The sequence below is a fragment of the Telopea speciosissima genome, chromosome 9, assembly GCF_018873765.1.
Source record: "Telopea speciosissima isolate NSW1024214 ecotype Mountain lineage chromosome 9, Tspe_v1, whole genome shotgun sequence".
Lineage (NCBI taxonomy): Eukaryota > Viridiplantae > Streptophyta > Magnoliopsida > Proteales > Proteaceae > Telopea > Telopea speciosissima.
The window spans coordinates 12369779-12391597 of NC_057924.1; the positions used below are offsets into that span (position 1 = coordinate 12369779).

General features: G+C 38.2%; 1 protein-coding gene across 2 annotated transcripts; it reads left to right on the top strand.

Annotated features, from left to right (window-relative positions):
- The first annotated feature begins 8690 nt into the window (after positions 1-8690).
- LOC122639769 lies at positions 8691-14897 on the top strand. 2 transcript variants are annotated; one of them, XM_043832722.1, is made up of 4 exons: positions 8691-8708; positions 12578-12697; positions 13960-14165; positions 14354-14897. In XM_043832722.1, exons 2-4 carry the CDS (start codon positions 12608-12610, stop codon positions 14613-14615), a joined length of 558 nt encoding a protein of 185 aa, XP_043688657.1. In that variant the 5' UTR covers positions 8691-8708; positions 12578-12607; the 3' UTR covers positions 14616-14897. The 2 variants fall into 2 exon arrangements, with proteins under 2 accessions (XP_043688657.1, XP_043688655.1); XM_043832720.1 differs by lacking the exon at positions 8691-8708 and having other exon boundaries at positions 12350-12697.
- The last annotated feature ends 6922 nt before the right edge of the window (positions 14898-21819 follow it).

Below are 21819 nucleotides of genomic sequence, written 5' to 3' on the forward strand. Positions count from 1 at the left end.
ATGGGTTATGTATGCTAATGAAGGAACTCAAGCCTTCGACTGTGGTCTAGTCCCAATCAGAATGACCTAAAATCATCAGTCCATTTGGCAAAATAGGTGATGGTTTGGTCTAGTTCTATTTTTTCCTTAATCATATGTTTTTACTGTGATCTGCAATATCAAAAGAACAGTCACAACTGTTGTGGAACTCGGCACAATGATAAGGTTGCTCCATTGCGACCAAAAGCCGTGGATTCAAGCCGGGGAAACTGCTTCTTCATGAAATGGAGTAACGCTGCGTACAGTATGACACCCCCCCCCCCCCCTCAGACCCCACAGTGGTGGGAGTTTTGTGCACTGAGTACACTATTTTTTTTACCCTACGAAGTCCAGCATCAGCCCCATTTTAGGTCTACGTTAGTCTAATTGAATCATGAAATTTCACTAGCCCAAAACTCTAAAAGCATAAGAGTTGGACGAGATTAGTCTTTGTAGCAGGATCCTACTGAATGCATGTTCCAAAAGATCGTTGTCTGGTCATGTAGTCCCTGCGTTCAAACACAGCTCCCCTAAAATGACCCTCCTTATAAAATGAAAAACTCCTCCTGGTCGGTGCCCCTGCTCGTCCCCTCATTGGCTCCTACAGAGGTCAGTCACGCAATCAAGCAGTGTTACCGCTCAAGGTGGCCACTAGTTTGTAAACTAACTTTTTTACCCTTTTAGTATGATTTTTTAACCAGGATAATAATGTCATTTCACACATACTCGAAAAATTTGCACGGCATTGATAATTCTCTAATTAATTTAAAAAAAACCCTTTTATACTCTTATCTTAAAGAGTTTTTAGGAATAAAACAACGGACAATTAAAAAAAAATGTAAAGTTTTAATACACTTATAGAGAGGCCAAGGAGAGGCCACTATTTCAACTCCCCTCCCCTCACCCTAAAACTCATTGGATGGATAAACATCCTGTTATAACCCCCTTGCCCCCCGTCCCCCCTTCACATCCACAGCCTCTAGCCACCATTCCTTGGGACACCTTGTCTCATCCGAGGAATGAGAGGAAATGCAGGATGTGTTGTCCTCTTACATGCATAGCTGCTTAAATTTAGGAAGAGTGAGGTTTTCTTTCTGAGTATCTGATTCTTAAATTTAGGAGTGGAATGATTTCCTGAGTATCAGTATCAGTATCAGATCCAGAGCCTTTCTTGGTTTCGCTGCTATCAAAAAGGTTCTCTGCCCACCTAATCTAATAATCTAAAGATTGATTAATAATGTCCACAAAAGGAGGATAGAGGATCTGGTATTCTAGTTGGCCTTGTGTTTGTGAAGCACTTTAGATGCTTCTCATGTGTCCTCCTTACTTTGCTTGGGTTAGATGTCAAATCTGATCCTTTTTGAATAGTTACATTTCTTCTTATTGTTGTTGACTTTCTTGTTATTGTAAGAACTGACTAAGAAGTAACCCTCCTCACTTTAAGGTGGCCGCATTGATACTCAGAAGAGAACCATGACTCTTGGTAACAAACTAACAATCGAAATCTTTCATGTGAAGGCTTAAGAGAAGAGAGAAACACTTGCCCGTGATACATATATCACGAGCCCCTTAACTATGGTTTTAGTGCATAGTATTGGATTGGGTATCGGTCACCTTCTAAATCAATATGAAATTGACACGGATCAGCTGTATTGGACAACTTTACCTTCAGTTTTTCTTTAAAAAATAATGAGTTATTATTAGTTATTTTACCCCTTGTTCATACCATTTTATAGATACAGTATCGATCGCCTTCAAAACTATGAAGTATTGGTCGTACTGGGCAATCCGATACTGATACCTCAAATTAGTGGATTAACAACTTGGGTTAATGGTGTAAATGAGAAGTCCAGCTCATGTGTAGTCCGTTAGAGGTTTGTCCATATGTACAGTTAAGCTGTCATTATCTTTCCTTTATGGACCACATGGGTTCTTGTTTATGTTGACTTCTTTGTATTATATATACTCTGAGACTCAATAAAGAAATCACTTGTGATCAAACGTTTACAAATGGCAAGGTTTCAAAAATGGAATCCCAAATCAAATCGATCATTTTGATCTGAAATTAGTATGAATCGATTAGAAATAGGTAAAAAATTATTAGAATCGGTGGAAATCGTCTGGATATGTCACGGCTGATTCAATCAATTGTGATTCCTATTTTTGAAAAACCATGGTTGTGGTGAAATGAATTGAGTCAGAATCATAGTTAAAAAACTAGGTTTTGACTGGGCCGACTCATTCGAATTGAATCAACATTTTTGAAAACCAGATCAAGAGTCATTGAGATTTGGCCATGGTAGAAAATGACAAGAACTGCTCATAACTCCTTTGAGCCAAATGAGACTTATGGTCTGGTAACCTTCCAAATATCGTTTATGGTGTTTTTTATATTTTTGGGGTTAGAATCTTGTATGTGTTGCACTGTTGCCTGGTCCTTTTTTGTGGTTTTTTTTTTTTTTTTTTTTAAACAAATCAGATAATAGAAATGGTTGTGACAGGGTTTTGATAAACACCACAAAATTGTACTAAAGATATGAAACTCAGTTCTTTGGCACAACTCACAAAAAATTGCTACAATGCTAAGCCGATAAAACACGATAGAAGCCATTGGAAACCCTTGCATCTCACATAGACGAACCCTACCCCTGCATCGTCATCATCTTCTTCTTCTTCTTTTTAACTAGAAGATCAAATTGTATTAAAAGAATGAAAAAGAGTACAAAATTTAACATCCAGGGAAACTGAGACAGATATAAAAGACAAAACAATTTAGGATATTCCCACTTTCAGCAATCCCATCAGCAAGAACTCCCAGATGCTACCTAGAAAATTGATATTTATGTCTACAAGACGCATCAAAGGCAATTTCATCACAAATAAAACTTGGAAAAACTATAGAATCCAATGAAAATGCTCATTTTGCAACATCTTTTGCCAAGAAGTTAGCAATTGTGTTTGCTTTCTTTGTAGCAGTGCAAAATTTTCCAACAAATTTGATTAAAAAATGAAAGAAGATATAACCAGCTTTGCTGCACAAACCAAGGAACACTGTTAGCATGAACAACAAGAACCACTGAAATTGAATCAGCCTCAATCCATAGATTCTTCTTCTTAAACGAAAAAAATGCCCTAGAAATCTTCTTCTTCTTCTTCTCCATTCTTAGAGGCTAAAATCTGCATTTTTAGAACTGCTTCGATGGCTTATGATGGAGAATTGTATGATTCATTTGCAAGTTTGGGCATGGCTTGTGTTATGTATGTCTTGAATTCTTGGACCGTTTCGAAGAATGACCTGCTCTGACATTTTTGGTGGTGACCCAAATGGAACTTTTTCTGAGATCTGTGATGGTAGTGGAGGGCCGGAGCCCATCATTGATCTCGTTGGGGGTTCAGGGGCGAAGCCCCCACGGTATGGTTCGACCCGACCCGATGGATCAACCCGGATCCGATGGAGGAGTATTTATGTTCTTTACCCGCTTTCTTGTAAATAAGAGTAAGATTTGGGGTTTTTCGTTCTCGGGTTTCTGGGAGAGAGCAGCAGCGCCGTTTTGGGTGTTCTTGAGAGTTCCATTGTAATTTTTTTCTCCGATTTGCATAGTAAATCATCTTCGTCTTTGCCCGTGGATGTAGCACACCATACTAGTGTGTGAACCACGTAATATCTCTGTGTCCTCTTGCTTTGTTTTTGTTTCTTTTCGCGTTTTTTGTTGGTGTTTGCTCTAACAGTTTATTAGTTGACCATGTTCATGAGCCTTTCGGTGAAATCAGCATCTGAATTGTTTAGCTTTTGACCGAACATCAACTGATGATCTTGCAAATTCATGTATCTTATTACAAATTTGAAGTTTGTGTGTGGGTTTGATGGTGTGTGTGCACCTGCTATTGATGCTCAACTTACAAGTTAAAGTTAAAACCCAATATTTTGTCAAACAATTGAGGAAAAGCCCGATGAGAATTGATCAGAAAAACATTAGTTTTCTGTCACCAAAGGGAAAGCAATGAAGGAATGACTACGTTTGCAACACTAGAATGCACAATGTAGTTCCATCCTATTCTAGTAGCAGCGCTTACTTCTACTCATTTTAGTGATATCACACAAACCACACACCAATCCCAAAGGTTAACCGACTTTAGGATGGTAGAATGGCGAATACACGTACACAACACACACCACGCTCTCACACCCGATATGGGACTAAACCCACACACCGAGCGCAATGTATTTTTTGATGTGATATCACACAAACCACACACCAATCCGGAAAGGTTAATCACTTCTACTCATTTACTACTGTGTTGAGCAAGATGAAACATTCCATCGATTGGGTCAAAGAGACAGAGACACTGGAAAGACATAGAAAGACCATGTTCATCCCCTGTTTTGGCTGATAAGGCTGAAGCATTGCTGTTCAAGACCAACAATTGTTATCATCCCACTGTTTTGGCTAATTCTCATTCATTTGTGTTATGAAAATTATGCAAGGGATGAGATTTTTATATAAAATTTGATAGAAGTTTGAAGAGAAAACTGTTTGTTAATATGACGTTTCAAACATATTTCTGTTTCTTTGTAACAACAAAAACTGTTTTTTACCAAGTTTACCATACAACAATTGTCGGTACAGAATTACTCCCAAAACCCAGAAACATAAAAAAAAAAAAAAAAACGGTTTCTAACTTGGAACCAATTCAATTTTCAATTTCAAACCGTAAACAATTTGGAATGATGAGGGCAATTTGGTCACTTTACTATTTAATTTTGGTGGGTTTTTATCATAAGGGCATTTGATTATTAGATTCCCTGAAACTAACGTCTAACGTCTCAGACTAACGGACTGGACTGAAGTGTTACAATGTTTTGAAAGTAGGGGGCATTTGGAAATTGTAAAGTTGTTGGGGTGCATTTGTACAAATGATCATTTTGAGGGGAGCATTTGGCAAAAACCCTTCATTATTTGTATTTGATTATCAAATATTTCTAAACTAAATGGTGTACAAAATGAGCCTATATAGAACATGTACTAGAAGAAGAAAACATCCTTATTTAATTAGTCACATTAGTCCTCATGAATTAACCCCTACCCCCCCCCCCCTCCCTTTTTGAAGGGGGAGGAAGATGGGGGTGAGGGGAGGATTCCATTTCTGTTTTTTTTCATTAATGAATCCACTATTCACTTACAACCAGAAGATTTAGATGAACAATGAATTTGTAATATATACAACATAAGCTTCAAGAAATACGGGAAAAGTTTTTGTACAACATCAACTCAAAAATGAAATTGCATACCCCCTCACATCTCATTGTTCATGTGAGGGGGTGGTATGTAATAAATGCCTCTCCCCCTTTTGTTAGATTCCAAAGGGTGTGTTGTTAGTCAAATAGTAGTTCATGGGATCGTTGTACTCATGTATCAAGCTGGGTTCACAAATATTGGAAAGTTTGGATTGTCCTAGGGCGCGTTACATAAATTTTAGGATTGCCTATGGTCACCCATAGGCGCCCTAAATAAATTTTACGGTTGCCCATGGGTGCCCTACCGTGACCCAATTAGGATATAGTATGATAAACCATTACCCAATCCATCTCTTACTTGTCCCATAAAGTTATGGATCCCCAAGAGAGAGAAATTTCATCTCTTTTTCATCCCATGGAAAGAGGGATCCATCCATATCCGAATGCGCAGTGGAAAGAGATCGATTCGGATTTCTTTTACATCCCATGAATAATCACATAATAGAAACAAGAGGAATTAACAGAAATTTGTTAACCTGATGAGCCTCAAGTGTTGCTCCTCCAATAGACAGTGGTTCTTCCTCCAACCAGTACACCAGGTAAATAGATCTAAACCCCTAATGATGCAACCAAGGTTCTCCAAGTCAATCCAATAATCTCTTTAGATCTTCAAGTACAAATCCGGATTTCCAAAACCCTAACTCTCAAAAACTAGAAAGAGCAAGAAGAAGGAGAGAGAAGAGATCAAGAGAGAGTGAGAGAGCCAAAAACGTGGGAGAGAGGGGGAGCACCCAAAACCGTCCAAGGCTGGAAAAAATCTCTCCCCCTCCATGTTTTAGGTGTTTAAATAGATAGGGCCTCTAAAGCCCTGTTTGGAAAAATCTCAGTGAGAGTCTGACACTCTCTCTCCTCATTGACTTGAACCTGTTTAAACCTGATGGGCTTCTAATTGGTGAAGAAGCAGAATCTAATAGGGAATAGTTTAATTAATTAATTATTTTATATTTAATGGATAAATAATAAATTGCACCATATCCAAAAAATTAAATAAATAATTAATTAATTAGTAAATTCCAATTATACCCTCATATAATAATTAATTATTATGTACCAATCCACCACTAATCAACACCATCATTATGGAATCTAGGGCATGTACACTAGTACTGCCAAACCCCCATGTCCATATAAGAGTGTTTGTGTATATGATCGGGTCCCGCAAAACTTGATAAAATATTTTAATTAATAACTACATATAATCTATCATTTTATGTAAAATAGGTTTTGCAAAAACCATTTCCAAAACAGCACTGGATCCAGATTCCGATCCGATCATTCACAAACAACCTCAATCTTGGTGTTCCCCAATCGGACAATGGTGACCATGTTGAGTAACTCCTTCACTCATAAAATGTTTGCACATTCCCAGAACACTAGCTTTGGCTCACTTGAGTCTCAATCATTGATGAACCAAAGAATGCAGTCACATTTTGTAGTGACAGGGTCCTCTCAAGTGCAGGGTCTCGGTGACACATGTCTATCCCATCCTACATCTGGCAATAATACATGAGGGACTCAACAAAGTAGATTCTTTGCCAATGCACATCATTATCCGCACTTGCATTCGTACCCTGACATCAACATGTCTAAGCATACCCAATGCGACGACCATATGATAAGGGTTCCTAGCCCAAACCCTAGTCATGACTACCATTTTAAGTAAAAATTACAGACACATAATGCTCAAAAAGTTTATATCGCATGTGATAATATTAAACCAAAATATATAAAATATTCAATACAAAGTAAACCGGACCGAACCGGGTTTGATGGACACATAAATCCAACATGTGTTCCCTTATTCGCCCGACACTGCACTCGGGCAGTGTATGGAACTCTCTCCCAAGAAATATTTATATAATTTTTCAATAAACAACAATATATTCATTGATGTTTTTTTTCCTGCATTTTCTCATAGTTTTATTAATTTATGGGAAGAGGATAGGCACACTGCCTATTTGTGGTATAGTGGGCGGTACCAATGGGGGTGTGAGATGCCATATCATACAAGAGGTGCAAGGGGGTGGGGGTGGGGGTGGGGGTGGGGTGGGGAAGAGAGAGAACCATGCATAGTGGGCACTTAATTTATGGCATTGTTGGAAAACCCAGTTTTGACTCGGTTGACGCATCTGAATCTGATAAAAAAACGGGATTCCTGGTCAAGAGTCGTGAAGACTCATTCTATGTTATATAAAAAAATAACAAAAAAGAAGACACTTGGGCCGAGTCTACATTGATTCGCTTTTTTTTGTCGAGTCTTCAAAAACTTACCGAATCTGGTAAAAAAACCCAAAAATCTATAAAAAAGTAAATCCTGACATCCTTCTCTATTCCCTAGAGTTCTAGTGTTTAGGAATCGTTATCCTCTCTGTTCTGACATGGTCGATCTTTGCATCGTCTTGTGCTGCGAGAGGCCATGTGGCACAATGGGCCCCACATGATGCACATGGCCTCTGCAGCCGCCGCACAATGCAGTACAGCACCGTGCTGTAACAGGAGAGGATAAAAATTCAGTGTCTAGAGTGTAACAAGTAGACCCTAACCATCTCAAACAAAGTGATAAAAGTTAAAACCCTATTATATATATATATATATATATATATATTTTGGTCATTACTCATCAGAAGTCGGAACCGTATTATATTCTATTCTTCCTTCTTCTCTTTGGCGATTGGAGTCTCTTGCTATGACGATAAATCTCTCAAGCTCTCAATCAGTTAGCCTCTCACACGGTAAATCTCTCAAGAGTCAAGATCTCAATCCAAATGATTGTATGCATTCAAATGCATGTGTTTATATTGTATTAATATGTATAAAAATCAGAAAAAAAAATGACTCGGCCTGACTAGGTCGACTCACCAGGTTTTTGACTAGACGAGTCGAGTAAAAAAACCTGATTTCCCAACAATGGTTTATGGTACTCCAACAATGTGTCCAACATTTTCTCTTAACTTATATGAAATTTTCTTATTAACAAGTCTCACGGTGTCAAATAATTTTTAACTTTACTTTTTTGTCCTTTTAGTGTTATACACATTTTTTCTCCAATGAGGGTAAATACAACACAAGCTTCAAGAAATAAGGGAAAAATTTTTGTACAACACAAACTCAAAAATGAAATTGCACACCCCCTCACATATCATTGTTCATGTGAGGGGGTGATATGGGGAATCCTCTCCCAAGAAATATTTATTTAATTTTCAATGAAGAACAATATCTTCATTGATGTGTTTTTTTTCCTGTAATTTTTTTTTTCTATTTTTTCATATTTCTATTATTTATAGAAAGAGGAATAGGCATACTGGCTGTGTGCGGTACCAATGGGAGTGGGAGATGCAATATCATACAAGAGATGCAAGGGGGATGAGGGTGGAGAAGAGAGAGAGAGACATAGTGGGCACTAGCCTATGGTACTCCAGCGGTGTGTCCAACCTTTTCTCTTAATTTATAGGAATTTTTCTTATTAACAAGTCTCACAGTGTCAAATAATTTTTAACTTTACTTTTTTGTCCTTTTGGTATTATACACAATTTTTCACAACTAAGGGTAAATATATACAACACAAGCTTCAAGAAATATGGAGAAAAGTTTTGTACAACGCCAACTCAAAAATGAAATTGCACACCCCCTCACATATCATTGTTCATGTGAGGGGGTGATATGTCATAAATTCCCCTCCCCTTTTGTCAGATTCCAAATGGAGCTCCCTTATTTGCCCGAAATTGCACGCGGGCAGTGTAGGAAAACCTCTTCCAAGAAATATTTATCTAACTTTTCAATAAAGAACAATATATTCATTGATGTGTTTTTTTCCTGTATTTTTCATATTTTTATTAATTTATGGGAAGAGAGACAGGCACACTACCTGTGTGCGGTATAGTGGGCGGTACCAATGGGGGTGCGAGATGCAATATCATACAAGAAGTGTAAGGGGGTGGGGTGGGGAAGAGAGAGACAAACATAGTGGGCGCTAGTTTTTGGTACTCCAACGGTGTGTCCAACCTTTTCTCTTAATTTATATGAAATTTTTTACATTTTTTTTAATAGTTGGGCCCCAAGGAGAGTTGAACTCATGACCTCTTCTTTGCGAGGTGTTGGTCTTTGCCAACTGAGCAACCCCTTGGGGTATAGGTTTTAGTATATGGTCGAGCTTTCAACCATTGGATGGGCATGACCATGTACAGTACACAACTTCTCGTTCCCATCCAATGGTTGAAGGCACAGTCGTGCATGGTGCATGATTGTGTACGAAACCTTTTGCTTTTTCTTATTAATAAGTCTCACGCTGTCCAAAACTTTACTTGTTTGTCCTTTTAGTTTTATACACAATTTTTCTCCAATGGGGATAAATACAAACACAAGCTTCAAGAAATACGGGAAAAAAATTTTGTACAACGCCAACTCAAAATGAAATTGTACATCCCCTCACATATCATTGTTCATGTGAAGGGGTGATATGTCATAAATTCCCCTCCCCCTTTTGTCAGATTCCAAAGGAGGTCCCTTATTCACCAGAAACTACACTTGGGCAGTGTAGGGAACCGTCTCCCAAGAAATATTTATCTAACTTTTTAATGAAGAACAATATATTCATTGATGTGTTTTTTTTCCTATATTTTTTCTATTTTTCATATTTTTATTAATTTATGGGAAGAGGGATAGGTATACTGCTTGTGTATGGTATAGTGGACGGTACCAATGGGGGTGTGAGATGCAATATCATACAAGAGGTGCAAGGGTGGGGAGTGGGGAAGAGAGAGACAAACATAGTGGGCACTAGCTTATGGTACTCAACGGTGTGTCTAACCTTTTCTCTTGATTTACATGAATTTTTCTTATTTACAAGTCTCACGATGTTCGTCAAATAATTTACTTTACTTTTTTGTCTTTTTAGTATTGTATAAAAGTTTTCTCCAATGGGGGTAAATATTGTCATTTCACATGTATACTCGAAATATGTGTATAACAATGACATTTTTTTATAATGACATAATGATCATTATGTCATTTTCAAATTATTCTTGAAAACCTTTTTATACTCTTAAATTAAAATTTTTTGAAAATAATACCAGAAATTAATAGAAGGTATCAGGTTCTAAATACAACTATAGAGGTATCATTCATGAATTCAAATCAGCTCCCAACATAGGGGATAAGTGGGGATGGATGTGACACCTCCTACTATATATTTATTGAAGGGTGTATTTAAAAAAAAAGTGATTCATCATCACTAAGTTGACACCAAGTTTTGTGATAAAATTGAAGAGTGAAGGTACATCTCAGAGCCAATCACATGTTTATTTTGTTTCCATAAATACCCCTCCTCCCCTTATAAATGGTAAGAATAGGACAAGTGGTTGCCTCTCATATATAAAAACTGAACTCAAAAAAAAAAAAAACAAGAGAATGGATCATTTGCTCGTATGTGCCGGTGAATGTACATGTAACTTGTCCTTTTTGTTTCCATTAATACCCCTCCTCCCCTTGTAAATGGCAAAAATGGTACAGGTGGTTACCTCTGACACGTATATGGAACTGGACTAAAAAAATTGACTCTGAATCCTCTGTCGTACTGCAGGGTGTGCGGTGCACATCTTGTGACACAGCAGAGGCCACATGGTACACATGGCACACATGGCCTCTACGGAAAATTATCCTCTCTAATTCCTTAAAGTGTGGCAGTACGACAGTGTTAGGTGGAGATATTAACACTTGGCAACTGTCGCATCCAACCGTCCATATCAATGACCTCGGATTGTTGGATGTGGCAGCTTCTAGGTGTCAACATCTCCACCTAGCACTGCCGTGGCCACACTTTAGGAATTGGAGAGGATAATAATCCTGACCTCTACTGTGGTGCATATCCGCACATCCTGTGACACAGTAGAGGCCACCGCAGGATGTGCACCGCATACCCTGCAGTATGGAAGAGGATTTTTGTTAAAGAAAAATATGATTTTTCAACTATGGTTAAAAACTTAGAATTGGAGTGGCATCTGCCAATACATTCATGATGGTTCAGTCCTCCGAGCAATCTCTTAATCTAAAGGGAACAAACAACAACGTTATAGAATTGATTTGATCGATCCAAAAAGACAACAAAAGCACAGTTCAAAGAAGAAGAACATTACGGGTACACAGACTTCTTCTTCTTCGCACGTAGATAAAAACAAGGAAGGCAGAGCTGCAGAGTCCAGAGTGTTAAAGGTCCCATTTGATTTTGGTACAAACTTGCATTCAGTGATGAAACCAAACCAAACCAGCCAGCGATTTGCGAGGGCAGCTTTCATTTGAACATTTTAAGACTCTCAGTTACACGACAAAGCTGTTGGGAGTCGAGTGTGAGTTGGGGTGTTTGATAGAGACTTGGGACCACACCCACCCTCCCCCAAGTGCTTCTTCCACCGTTCCCCAAACCCCACTGCCTTTCCTCTCCTCTCTTTGCGGTTCACTTGTCCCTTTCCCTTCCGCCAATGACTCTTTAACTGTAACAAAAGTAACCCAAACACGTAATCCCTCACCGTACTCTACTCTCTATATTACACTTTTTGTTTTTTTTTATTTGACAAAGTGGAAATGTGGAACTGTAAACTGTTCTTCATCTACACCAGCATCACTGGAAATATCAAACGGTAGAGATTTCTACCTCTCTATCCACCAAACCTACTTAATTGGTTCCATCTTTCATGGGCAAAATAATGTTCTGTATTCCTCTGCTCTCCTCTGTTTGGGTGACCTTTCTTCTCCTGGGTTGGCTCACCATTACTCCACAGAAAGAGACCCAGTACCTTCCTTGAGTAAATACTAAATAGTACTAGTATTAATAGCTGTTAGTTCTGCAAGCGCTTCTTCTTCTTTCAGTTTCTTCCTTACAGATTCCACTCTTTACTTCCTCACTCCTTACTCTTCCTTTAAATTTTTTATTTTTTTTAATCCTTTTTTAGGTGGGTTGTCTTTCCTTCACCGACAATCAAACAGTTTTTTTGTAGCATTTCTTTCTGGGTTGAGGATCTGACCCGCTGCCTTCTGGCTGTTAGTGAGTGTTTTTCTTCTCTTATATTTTCCTTTTCTTTAATAAAGAAATTCACTTATATATTCCTTTTCACCTGATTTCCACCTCACTAATCTGTGCATTTCTGTTGTGTTGTGTCGGTGGTTTCATTTATCTTCCCTTCTCTCTTATCTCCTCCACCCCTCAATCTATCTGTTTTGTTGGCTACTGGGTTTCTCCTCTTTGTTATCCAGGTGAAGATAGACAGAGATAGAGGGTACAGATCAATTTGCTGAGTATTCATGGCTTCCAAATTGCTCTTAATCATCGTCTTCATCTTTGATCTAATCGCCTTTGGCCTCGCCGTTGCTGCTGAGCAGCGTAGGAGTAAGGTATGTGTCTCTCTTCTCATCCTCTGCCTTCTTCTTCTACTTTATTTATTGATTCACTGAATACAAATAATTTTTATTTTCTGGGTTTTCTAAGTAGTGGTAGGATAGATTCATAGATCGTCAGATCTTAAACAGTTCTGTTAGTTTCTATGTGTGAGTTCATGGGTTGCTATTTCTTACTTTCTTAGTGGAATTGAGCAGAACAAGAGTGTAAAATGTAAATTTTGGCTACCCAGCAGTTAGTGGTTTAGTACTAAGGTAAACTTGACTTAAAATTTTAGTTCTACCAGGGATTAGATGGAAGTTGAACAGAATCCCTCATTTTTTTCAGTCAGCGGTTGATGAAATTTCTTCATCAGATCTGGTGAGAACTCCTCTTCACTGCCCGGAACAAAGATGTAGTTTGAAGATGTCCGTAATGTATTAGTGTCAGACACCCCAGTTTGAAAGTGTCTACAACAGAACAAATGTTCTCTTCTTCTAGATCTGAGATAAGTTTTCCTCTTTCTTCTTCGTTCCCCCTTCCCCCAAAAACCAAAGTTAATTACTCAAGAACTCCTAAATTTCTGCAGCAATATCTGTTCTGCAATGAGCTTTTTACTCTTTTATTTAGGATTTTTATAATCTCTTTTATCTGATAATATTTCGAATTCATATAGGAAATCTAGTTGGAAACGTTCTGAAAGATCATATTTTCTACAATTTTGAGCCTGAAAAAAACAAAGGTTCACCCAGGCACAGTGTCACTATGAAATTCTTAGTATATTCCAATCTCCAGCAGGCCTTATCCTCTGTGTTGCGCCTACTAGTTTCAAACGCATAATGGTAGTGCAAAAGATATTGTGTTTCTGTTCCTAACAGTTCGGTAACCAATTTGCAGTCTAACTCAAACTGAGGCCAAATGGATACAAGTCTCAATGATATTGCCCCATCTTGTATTGGACTCTTCACCTTTGTTCTCAATGATCTAAATGTTATCTGAATATCAAACATTTCAATTTCACTAGAAGTCCAATCAGTGTATCAACCGAACACTGGGTTGACCCTTTTAATTTCAAATTCTGGTGGTCATTCATTGTGTTAAAATTATTCTTCTTCTGTTAAAACCTGGGTATATGGTTATGGGCATGAAATCCCTGGATTCAAAATAGGATGGTTTTAGGGCAAAGGAAAATGTACGGATCTGGGTGAACTTGAAATGGTTGTCCTGTCACATATATGTCATTCTCATTTCTGTACTGATCAGTAGGCTTCTCTTACAGGCTCAAGTCGTCTCTGATTCTGAGAAGAATTATTATTACTGTGTCTACGATTCGGACATCGCAACTGGATATGGTGTAGGGGCATTTTTGTTCCTGATGGTTAGCCAAGTCCTTATAATGGTGGCAAGTAGGTGCTTCTGCTGTGGGAAGGCTCTGAATCCCAGTGGTTCAAGGGCATGGGCTGTTGTTCTCTTCATCACTTGCTGGTATGTGCTTGAGCTGGTCCAATGCTTGATGAAATTTAGTGTGTTGGCACTTATTAATGGTGGATAAATTTTCAAATTTACCAGTCTGATCTGTATCTGTCATGCCTTAATTTTCCACTTCATGACATTAGTAATATTCTCCTTCTTTGCTCCAACTATTAAATATTATGTTGATTTGTCTATCTCAGGTTGACATTTCTTATTGCGGAGATTTGCTTGCTTGCGGGTTCTGTGAGGAATGCCTACCATACCAGATACACGACAATTTTTGGGGCCCAAACTCCTTCTTGCGAGATCTTGAGGAAAGGAGTCTTTGGAGCAGGGGCTGCCTTCATTGTGTTCACTGGCATACTCACTGAACTCTTCTATGTTTGCTACTCTAAGGCTAAGGATGGATTCAGATCTGACTTTGGCAAAGACACTGGTGTGGGGATGGGAACCTACAGCTGAGTTAGCATAAGATACAACATTGTTAGCTTAGGATGGAACTGTTTGCACTCTGGATTTATAATGTTTGGCTCACGCATTGAGTTTCATTTGGTCTTTTCTGTGGAGCTTAATTTTGTTCTTTGGATATGTTATTCAATCCTAGTTTCTATTCCGTATATATATTCTTTTCTTGTAAGGCCTGACCGGCTCCCCAATTCTCTTTTTCGTTTCTATCAACTTGAATCATATCTCATGAATGTAGATTCATTTAGGTGATAGAGCATCACTTTATTTGTTTTGATCGACATTTTATTTGATAAAATGGAGGGGTTATGGTCCTGGGTTCCTATTTCCAATTTCTTCCAAATGCTTTCTTTCCCTACAGATTAAAGCTGGTGGTTCTCATGAATGCACCAGCCTAAAATTTACTAACCTTTGTTGGTTCCTTCAATTTATTTTCTTCACGGTTCTTTGCCTGTGAGGAAAGCCCATTAGTTTGTTACTAGCAGACATGCAGGAAAAAAGATGGAGCTGTTCGTTTCTTTTTTACCCTCTGTTTTTTGGGGTTTTAGTTCTGTGGTTACATATACATGTCAACCCTGCAATACTAGGGATCTTTGTTAGGGACGAATGTGCAATCATGAAGAAGAACTCAAGCAAACAATTGCACATAATGCAAGGAATTTATCGTGGTTTGGTAAGATTGCCTACATCCATTTGATAGCACAAAATGCTCCCTTTCCTTTAGGCTAAGTACATGGTCTGGTACCGGACTTAGCCCATTTATGGTGGTTGGATGTAGCCCAACGGGTGCTTGACCAATACTGTTACTCTTGTTTATAGGCCCGTTAATCCATTTATAGCCTATTATAGTCCAACAAGCCCGATTATGGACCAATAATTTCTGGCTGAATAGAAACATGTCCATTCTTGGCCTACAATATCCGATTAATTAAGCAGTTAATAACATTGTGGAACCTTAAATTGGTGACGAATGATTAAGCTCGACTGACATCGATTGGCTGACAGCCCTACATGGACATATATGAGATTATATATGATTGAATTTGAGTCTGAGATCTACTGTGTAGTCAGTTCATGGTTGAAATTGCCACATCACTTCCAAGTGGCAAAAATAAATGATGCTTTCACATGATTAAGTCCATTTCTTCATAGGCAATGTTTGAGCTTGGTAGAGTCTTGAAATCTTTTAATCGAGGCAGATTTTAGTAACCCAAACCATGCAGCAGATCTAGGACCCCTGGCTCTCCTCCAGTCGTGGCGGGAGCTGGAGGATCCAGCCCAGTAAAACTGGAAAGGGGGGGGGGGGGGGGAGGGGCACCTGTGAAATGACCCAAACACCCCTGTTTTTGCTGGACTGGATCCTCCAGCTCCCACCACGGCTGGAGGAGAGCCGAATACCCCCACCCCCACCCCCTGAAAAAAAAAAAAAAATTCGCAGGTCCTGTGTCACAGACCCAATTTTCCCCTTCCCCTCCCCTCCTGAGCAGTTTGTCAAGGGGATGTGACTGAAACTTAATCATAAGTGGCTCGAGGTGGATCTGATCTCTGCAACAAACCATATATTGGGTGGGGTAAGGCCTAAGGATAGTGGTCAAGGCCATGGATCTTCAACTCTAAGTAATGGCAACTGGCAAGAGAAGAACTCTCCTAAGTTTTGAAGCTCTTCTTTGTTTTAACACAAATGGTAAGAAAAACAGAGAAGTTTTAAGGTAATGGATGAACATATACTGTTTTTCTAGTGCCACTGCGCGCCACCTGAACTCTCATTTCATCGAGCTCAAACCCATAGTTTAATTGGTGAAAATACCATATTTTAACCACAAAGATCATTTGTTTCAGGTTAATACTAAATGACTCTGTTTGGTTTCCAGTATAACCTGCAAGTTTTTCCCTCTGCACGATTTTTACCTGAAACAAATGGAGTCTTAGTGACATTGGTGTGTTCCTCTTCTACTAATTCCTCAATAAAACCTCATATATCGATTGCTTTCCTATCAAAGTATGCTCTTGAGATCAATTGAGCATGCAATGATGTTGTGGGTCTCTCTGGGTCTTCTATCTACCGTCTCCCAAACTAATTACTACCACCTGTCCACCCCCACTCTCCTCCTTCAAAGAGAAAGGAATCCACAAGACTACTATCCAAACACCTTGGAGAAGATTCCAGTGAAAGGGCTTTGGTTTCAGTGCCCACCAAATGAGTCCATAGCCATTACAAAGCACTCCTTCATTAACAATATTGCAAATCTCTTTATTGAGCTATGATGAGCTTGGGTCGTCTGGCCTTCATTACTACACAAGAATACAAAGAATGTAGGGAGGTGGGTAGTGGAGAAAGAGGATTGGGCGGCCTTGTGACCGTACCTCCCACAATAGAAAGCGATGGATGTTAAATAAGAAAAGTGCAAATCAATCTCCCAAGAGGCCAGGAGGGCATTTGACATTGGTGGAAATTATAAGTGGAAACTGGAAACTACTACTTTTTCTCATAGACATTTTAACAAATATTTGAAATCCTTCTTTCTCAATCCCTTTTAGAAGTCAACAATTCTGCTCCTCTACGTTCTTTCCCTTTTCAAGGTTTCATACTGTGAAAATGGCCCAATCAAATTAAAACACCACAAAGACAAAGATACGTGTGGGCAGTGGTGGTGGTGGAGGTGGAGGTGGAGGTGGTGGTGTTATTACTAATGAAAGCGATGGATTGATGCATTGATATGATGAATCAATTGCCATGTCCAACACCTCCATTAATTAGTCAAAGAAAAAGTTTAAACTAATACGTGAAGAGACTCCAGGCATGGTTGTAGGGATCGATAGCAGATCGGTGGAATCGCCCGTTACGGATTGGTATTAGCGGTTTTCAGATCCCGATTATTGATTGTTTTGTTATTGGTGAAGCCTGATCTCAATCCAGAGAATATTGTGGTGATTCTTTAGCGGGCCGTCTCGCCTTTGAAGTAAGTCAGAATGACCTAAAAGTGCATACACTAGTGTCGTAGGCGCTGATTTGTGTAAAGCTCATCAAGATCTTCGATTTGATATATGTTTCGATCATATGTTGGTTCAGGTCTCTAAGGGCAATTTTGTACTTTCTGGGTTAGGATTTTCTTATATAATATTGTCATCTCCTTAAGAGTTGGGTGAGATTGAGGGTTTGTATTTTTGCTTCACAGAAGTAGTGGAATCGTTCTATCGCTTGGCCATGGATGTAGCCTTCCTACTTGGGAGTGAACCACGTACATCTTGTCTTGTGTGATTGTTCTTTTTTTTCTCATTGTTTTTCTTCTACAAAATCGCCATTCTGGGTGTTGTTTTTCTAACACGTCACATATCTGATACCGATTCCTAAAACCGTGCTCCCAAATCTATACGAGTTTACAAGCTAATTAGTAATCGACGTAGGACTAAACTCCCAACATTGCAACATTACAACCCAATTAAATTTTAACCCATTAAATCGTGTTCTTTGATATGTAACCTTCCCCATTGTTTGGAAGTTGCGAACAAATTAATGGAATTCCATCATCCATGCCAACATGCATGGGGAGATCAAGGGGTCAATTCATTTGTTCAAATGCCCACTTAAAATCAAGGTTGACCATTCCCTAAAAGATGAATGATGTCTTCCATCCCTAACGAAGGAAATAAGTAAACATGAAATATTAGTGGTTGGATTTGACTATAATTAGCTATAATTAGCCAATGGCACTGGAGGGATATCATGATTCAATTAATCTCACATATTAGTGGTTGCATTTGACTATAATTAGCCAATGGCAATGGATATCTTGATTCAATTAATCTATCGAGGAAATCTATGTTGTAGTGACCTATCGTGGCGTGACACTTCACCACTCACTTTCACTACAAGTTTCCCATAGGGCCCAAAACCCATATTTTTTTATACTTAGCTTATAAACAAAGACTTTGGTACCTCTTTGTTGTAATCCTTTTGGTTTGTTTATAATAGTGGGTTTACAATAATATTAATTCTAATCAAGGGATAATTTTATGTTTATTCAGTTGTTTTAATAATTTGGGCTAAACCCATTTTTTTTGTTTAAGATATAATTATCAACATTGGGTCCCAATAGATGTAGTGTCACTATATTATTTGTTTTGCATATGGTATGTATATATATAGTACCATAAAGACTACTCCCATATGACCACTTAGAAAAATATAATACTCTAGTGGACAAAGAGTACCAATTGCTGCTTGACTAACAATCCTATAATTAGTAAAATACATTTCTAATTTACTAAGATCGATACAGGAACATCAACATAGACGTAATTTTTTTATTTTATTAGGGGCATGATAGTACTTTTGCATGCTCCTATGTCTGAGTGTAGAAGCCATGCGACTAAGTAGTGTTCAATTTTCCCTTTATTAAAATACATTTCTGAAGTATAATTTCGTTACACCTAGCCACTTATAACGCAACTGATAACACTCTAACCTTAGTCACTACAAATAAACCGAAATCGATGACTATTGGTCTAATTGATTTTGGCTTGTTCTTGGTTTCTTTTGACGGTCCCTTTTCAATCTATTATATATCGATTTGATCTTGGCTTTTAATATATAAAATGAAACAATGTCAAAACATATTAAATCTTTTTATCCATTTTATCAAAAGTTTTCATTATTTATCTTCCCATTTCAGCCTTTTAACTATTTCTAAAAATTGTAAGTAATACCAAATTGATAAATAGTTCGGTCGACCAGTTTTGATTCGATCAATTTCGATCAGTTCAATCCGTCCCCTTTTTTTTTTTTTACAACCTATCTAATTTCCATTCAAATTCACTCCTTTTTTTTTTAACTACTTCAAATAAATTCTCATTGCCATCCTTATTAATTAAAATAAAAGAATGCCACCTGATCACTTATACTCTGACATACGGGATGTGCAAAATGACTACCACACCCCCTGAAACCCTAAAAATGACCAAGTGTGGGATGATCATTTCATGCACCGCTATGTCCGTGTCTGATGCGATCCGGTTGCATTTTTCTCCCTAATTATATGCATTTGTGTATTTTTCTCAAAAAAAAAAAAAAAACAAACAAATGCCACCTACCACGTTTACAACGTTCATAATGCACTAATTGTTGTGATGGATCCTTACTCAGATGAACCCTCCCTCACTAACAAAATCACCAGATTGGAAAAACTAAAGATTCTGATCTAACGGAAGCTGGTAGTGGATCTACAACATTGGGTTTAATCCAGACGTTCACGTGGTGCCTTGATCTTGGTAAACATATTATATAATTTCTAAGAAAATATCAAGAGAGTCAACAGACCGGAGGAGACGACGCGTGTCCAAAAGCGGGAAGATCGAGGCTGATATTTATGCAGCTTTTTTTTTCGTTTTTTGGGTTTGGAGTTTGGACCGGGGAGGTTGAGGTCATGATGAGACGAAGCGACAGGGTGGACCACCGACACGTGCCGATTTCCACCGACTTCCGCCACACAAAAGTCACAAAGTCATTTTTGGCTGGTTTTGACTTTGCTTCTGACACAAACTGTGACATGACAGTGAAATTGCTTATGAGCCGAAAGTGCGACGACCCCCTCAACGTGTCGGAGTTTTGAAACTCCACACACACTCTCTCTGACTGTGTCACCAATTTCTTTCTCCGGCTCAGGTGAGCAACCAATGAGACTGTTCCAGCGCACGCTTAAATACACGCATGCACGTCTGACCACTTTAACCAAATAAACTGTAAAAAGGCTAAACATCTCATTAATTAGTATAATCCACACCATCTCCCTAATCACAAATACTCATACATAACACTTTCATGTGTGATGGAAAAGCAAGAAGCATGCTTCATTCGGCTTGTAATTGGATTGGATTGGAATCGGTTTAAATCGATCTAAAGGGATCTTAAAATCAATATTTCAAGGAATCTTCTAACGATTCTGGTGTTTTATTTAGGAATCAATCGTCGATTTCAATTTGAATTAGGTGATTTTCGATTCGACTCGTTAATTCTTGAAACCCTGATTATATACTTAATTGGAATAGGGGCATAGCTTTGCTTTCACTCATGGTGAAGAGAGAATCTCTTCAGCCATGGGATTTGACCATGGCAACAATAAATTGCTTCATTGCAATCTAGTGGGCGAAGGTTCAAATTAGGAAATAGCCTCTCTACGAAGCAAGGGACAATAGTGGAAACCTCATACACTAGGTACGAATTTCATGGAACAAAATATTACCAATAAAGGATAAGATGCATAGAACAACAAAAAAAAAGGTTCCTAATAAGGATACACTTTGGGGAAAGATTGACACATATACTAATTTGAATCGAAAAGGAACTCAAACTCTTTTCATTATACGAATGCCTATTTGAACAATTTTTCTTTCTTTTATAGTTGCAAGACAAATGAAGCCAAAAGTTCATTTGTGTAGTTAAAATATCTGAAATGAGTTATTCTTTTCCTTTTTTAGAATTAGAGAAAGGGGGGAGGGGATATTATAAAGAATACAAAGCACAAAATATGCATGATAAGAATTTTAGACTTTTTTGCATCTTTTCATCTTCAAAATGGAGAGCATTAGAGATTTTTTTTTATTATTATTATTATTTTTTTGGATATGAGCATTACTAGAGATTTCACTTCCCTAATGAACTATGACAATTTTAAGAAGAGTGTCTCATGAAGTCCATTTGAGATGCTTCAAAAGACAAGGGGTTGGGGTATCTAGTGGACAAGGTTCCTCGCTACTGCAGGGTCTAGGGAGTAGCATATGTACACAGCCTTACCCTCACTTTTTGCGAAGAGGCTCTCTCCTTGTTTGAACCTACAACCACCAAGTTCTAATATAGTAACCTTATTACCTTATCATTGCGTCGAGGCCCACCCTCATGAGATAGTTTGAAAGACAAATCCAAAAAAAAATAAAAATTTATAGCTCACTAGGACTTTTTGGACTACTCAAAAGGAGGGGAAGAAGAAGAAGAAAAAAGATATTATAACTCTTATTATTATTAGGAAAAAAGTTTTTTCCTTAGATAGATCAAAGATGGGACAACATGGTCTGGACTCCAAAACAATAAACCCCAAAAAATAGAATAAACTCTCTCCCCTATAAGATGAAGTGTCCAAAATACCCCTCAAATGATAGTTTCTATCCCTCCCATCTCCCCTAGACTACCATAGTCGGTTAAACTAAA